The sequence below is a fragment of the Carlito syrichta genome, unplaced genomic scaffold, assembly GCF_000164805.1.
Source record: "Carlito syrichta isolate Samal-C Ts95f unplaced genomic scaffold, Tarsius_syrichta-2.0.1 Scaffold303129, whole genome shotgun sequence".
NCBI lineage: Eukaryota > Metazoa > Chordata > Mammalia > Primates > Tarsiidae > Carlito > Carlito syrichta.
Window position 1 is genome coordinate 172847 of NW_007247225.1, and position 3893 is coordinate 176739.

General features: G+C 43.7%; 1 protein-coding gene and 1 pseudogene across 1 annotated transcript; both read left to right on the top strand.

Moving 5' to 3' along the window:
* LOC103260136 overlaps positions 1–3893 on the top strand; it is an 8131-nt pseudogene that overhangs the window by 2485 nt on the left and 1753 nt on the right.
* On the top strand, positions 1485–2932 carry IQCF2 (IQ motif containing F2). The gene is made up of 3 exons (XM_008057806.1): positions 1485–1502; positions 1678–1783; positions 2516–2932. Exons 1-3 carry the CDS (start codon positions 1485–1487, stop codon positions 2875–2877), a joined length of 486 nt encoding a protein of 161 aa, XP_008055997.1. The 3' UTR covers positions 2878–2932.

The window sequence follows — 3893 nt, forward strand, 5'->3', positions numbered from 1 at the left end:
TGGCTGAGGCAGAAGAATCGCCGGAGCCCAGCAGGTCGAGGCTGCGGTGGCTGGGAGCGGCCATTGCTCTCCTGTCTGGGTGACAGAGTGAGACTCCAACTCAAAAAATCAAAAAAAGAAAAAGGAGAAAACATGCTAAGTCAAAGAAGCCAGACACAAAGGCCACTTATTTTATTTTATTCACATGAATTAATGGAAATGGGCACATATATAGAGACAGAAAGTAGATTAGTGGTTGTCAGGAACTGGGAAAGGAGACTGAGAATTGGCTGCTAATGGTTGTGGGATTTCTTTGAGGGGGTGATGAAAGGTTCTGAAATCAAATAGTGGTAATGGTTACACAACTTTGTTAATATACTAAAAATTACCACATTGTACAGTCTAAAATGGTGAGTTTTATGGAATGTGAACTATATATTTTTTTAAAGTCTGTGCAGATAAAACTCTAAAACTCTACAGAAAAACATAAAGGAATTCCTAAACAAATGGAGGAATAATCCGTGTCCTTAGAAGGGAAAACTGAGGGTCATAAAGATAGCATTCTTCCCCAAAATCAATGCACCTACATTCAAAATCCCAGCAGGACATTTTAGGACACTAACATGGGCCCCATGAAATGCTTAATAGGAATTTTTATCTTCTAGAATATCTATAACTACTTTAAGTCATATTGGAAATACATGAATTTATACTTTTTTAAAATTTGGACGTGAATCTATCTGGCCTTGGTGCCTTATTTATGGTTGGTCTTTAATGGCCTCAATTTATCAAGCTTTACACATTTTCTTCAGTTAATTTAGACAATTTACATTTTGTGGGAAAATCATTAGGGATCAAATTTGTTACCATAATATTCGCTTGTATTTATTTGTCTTCCTGTGGTTGTTTCACCTTTTTCATTCCACTATATTCTCTTTCTTGATCACCCGGGCTGTGGAGTCTTTTATCTTTAAAACTGGTTTGTCAAAATACTACCTTTTAAATTGTTGTTCCAGTACCCATTTTTGTTTTCTGTGTCATTAAGTGTGTATCTTTATTTTACTGCATTCTAGATTCATCTGATGTACCTTTTTCTGGTTTCCTACGGTCTAGTGAGGTCCTGAAGCCTGAGTCAAGAAAATATAGGAAGCACCGAATCTGAGAAGACACTGGAGAGCTGTGTGGGGATACACTGCCATGGTCCCTCCTGCCCTGCTAAGCAACAAGCAATGAGAAGGGACTGTGGATGAACTAATGGAGAGCTCTGGTATAAAGTGGCACTCAAACATCTATCTCTCCACCCTGAGTTCTGGCATGTCTCTGACAGGAGGGAAGAAAACAGGTGGTACAAGTTTCCACAGAGCTTACTTCTGACAAAGACTCAACTCTGGCAGACGTCCTAATCTCTGTCATAATGCAATTGTGAATTCATAGACCTCTCCTCACTCATGCGAGTCCTTGGGAAGCAGAGAAATCAAGGCTAATGAACCATCTAAAGACAGGCCATGGGGATTCGATGTTGTGTAAGAGACATGGCCCAATCTGCTAGGTGGGGTAAGGGTGGGTAGGTGTCCACCTGAGCTTCACAGCTCTTGGTAAAAGAGGGGATGCTAAGGCAGTTAATGCCTTTGTACAGACCTATAGAGAGAACAGCAGTCTTAACTCTTTTATGCATTTCTTATTTAATTCTGATGACAGACCAACGGCCATCTCATTCTAATTGAAATCTATAATGAGGAAGAAATAGTTGAATGGAGAATCTTGCAGAAGAAGCAGAAACAAAAGGTGAGAAGAATTCTATGTAGTTAAGAGAAATCCAGAACGTTTATATCTATGTCACAAGGGTGTAAAATTTTCTTCACGGATCCAGAGCCTAATCAGGAGTCAACACAATATTGGCTCATTTTTTCTCCATTCCCTTCTCAGCCTGAGCTATGTGGATCTGGCTCTGACAGACATAAAGAGTGACAAAAAAATGAAAGGCATCAAGAAATGCATGGTGCTGAGAGGTGATAAAGTGAGAACTTTGAATTTGAGAGTAGAATGTACAAAATAGGGAAAAGCTGGGAGTAACATATATGGTTAAGGTATTAAAAATCCACCATAGTATCAAAATATATGATTGTGGCAGACAGAATTCAACCTATGGTGATTAAAGACTGGAATTAGCAGAGAATAATCAGGCAAGACATTGTGAGGCCAAACCTCCCAAACCCAGTGAGCACTGAAGAAGTGTGACTAACAAGGTCCCTAACATCCCTGGTGCATCCTTGTAGTTACTAATGGTTTTTCCCTTGATCTAGGCATTGGCAAGGTAGTCAGGAGGACACCGTGGCTCTGAGCATGAGGTCCACAGTGGCATAGAAGGGTCACCACCAGGTCTGCTGGCTCCTAGTCAGTGCCCTGCTAACCCCCCTGAACTGACTGTAAAGAGAGGTTATCCAGGTTCCTTGCAGGAAGCCCTCAGAAGTGGTGGCAGAAGTTTCCTGAGTGGTCTTTCTTATCTCTGGCCAGGAAAAAGATAGAAAAAGAAAAGAAGCAGCCATAAAGATTCAGGCCTGGTGGCGTGGCACCCTGGTGCGCCGGACACTGTTGCATGCAGCCCTCAGGACCTGGATGATTCAGTGCTGGTGGCGGACAACGCTGTTGAGGCTGCTGAAGAAGAGGCGGCAGGCAGCTCTGGTTGCCTATGCAACCAGAGAGAGGGCAGTGATCAAGCTCCAATCTTTGGTCCGTATGTGGCGCATCTACTGGCGATACTGCCAGGTGCTCAACGCCATCTACAGCATCCAGTGCCACTGGCAATGCCACAATTGCCAGACTTGCGCTCTCCTCCGGGGCCACTGTGTGGTCACAGCCACTCACCTGCAGTTCCACATCGAGATCATCAACTCCTAAGGACTAGCAATAAAGGACAATGTGTCTTTTGTCCTCACTAAAGTTTTGATTTGGTCTGGCATGTCTCATAGTGTCCCCAGTTAACGGGAATCTTGGGAACTGGGCCTCATTGCCTCCTCTCATCCCTAGAAAAGAATTTTAGTGACATTTAACCTCTATATCCACGGGCCCTGTTTTGGACTGACAGTGGTCATATGCCAACTCTGGTAAAAACAGAAACTGAGCCCCAGTCTGCCTTGATACTTGACAGAGACCGAAGTCCCAGTTTTCATCCTTAGCCTCATTTATTTCTTCTCACCCAGGGTTCTTGGAGGCAAGTGAGATGCATCTTTTTTGACGATCTGGACAGCTCTGCATATACGGATAGACTATGAGGTTCTAGTCTGTCAGTCTGGAGTCAAGGTCAGCTAGGTTGTGGGATGGCTCAGTTTCCTCTTTGACAAGCACCTAGAGAGAATAGCAATATGTATTTGGCCGATTCTCTTGGGAACAATGTAATGCAGTCCCAGGTGAAGGACAGGAGGCTGGCCTTGGTGGTGTGTGGGGCTGGGGCAGGACATGCTAACGGGCAGGTGGTGACCCTAGGGACTAGTAGAAAACAGAAGTTCACAGGACCTCAACTCTTTCTCTGTAATTTCTTCACTATCCCCACCCTGATTCTTATCTCAATCTTGGTGATTTTATCCTTGACCAGGATGACCCTACCAATCTCCTTCTTACCCAAAATAGACCGTTTATGCTCCCCTCCTCAGCCACTCACTCCCATAGTCATACTAGAGCGGCACTACTCCATGGAACTCTTTGTGGTGATTGAAACGTCTGTCTGTGCTATCCAATATGGCAGCCACTAGCTACATATGGTTGCGGAGCACCTGGAATGGGCCTAGTGCAGCAGAGGGATTGAATTTTTAATTTTACTTAACTTAAAATAACCAGTGGAAAGTCGGGCTCTAGATTTCACCATCACCGACCACCGTAAAATCACTCACATTTCTTTTTCCGGGATGAGCGCGCTC

What these genes read in the sequence shown, in the direction of transcription:
- IQCF2 (XM_008057806.1), top strand. An exon ending in GGTGAGAAGAATTCTATGTA is followed by an intron (nt 1,784 to 2,515) that starts GTTAAGAGAAAT and finishes GAAAAAGAAAAG; the next exon opens with AAGCAGCCATAAAGATTCAG.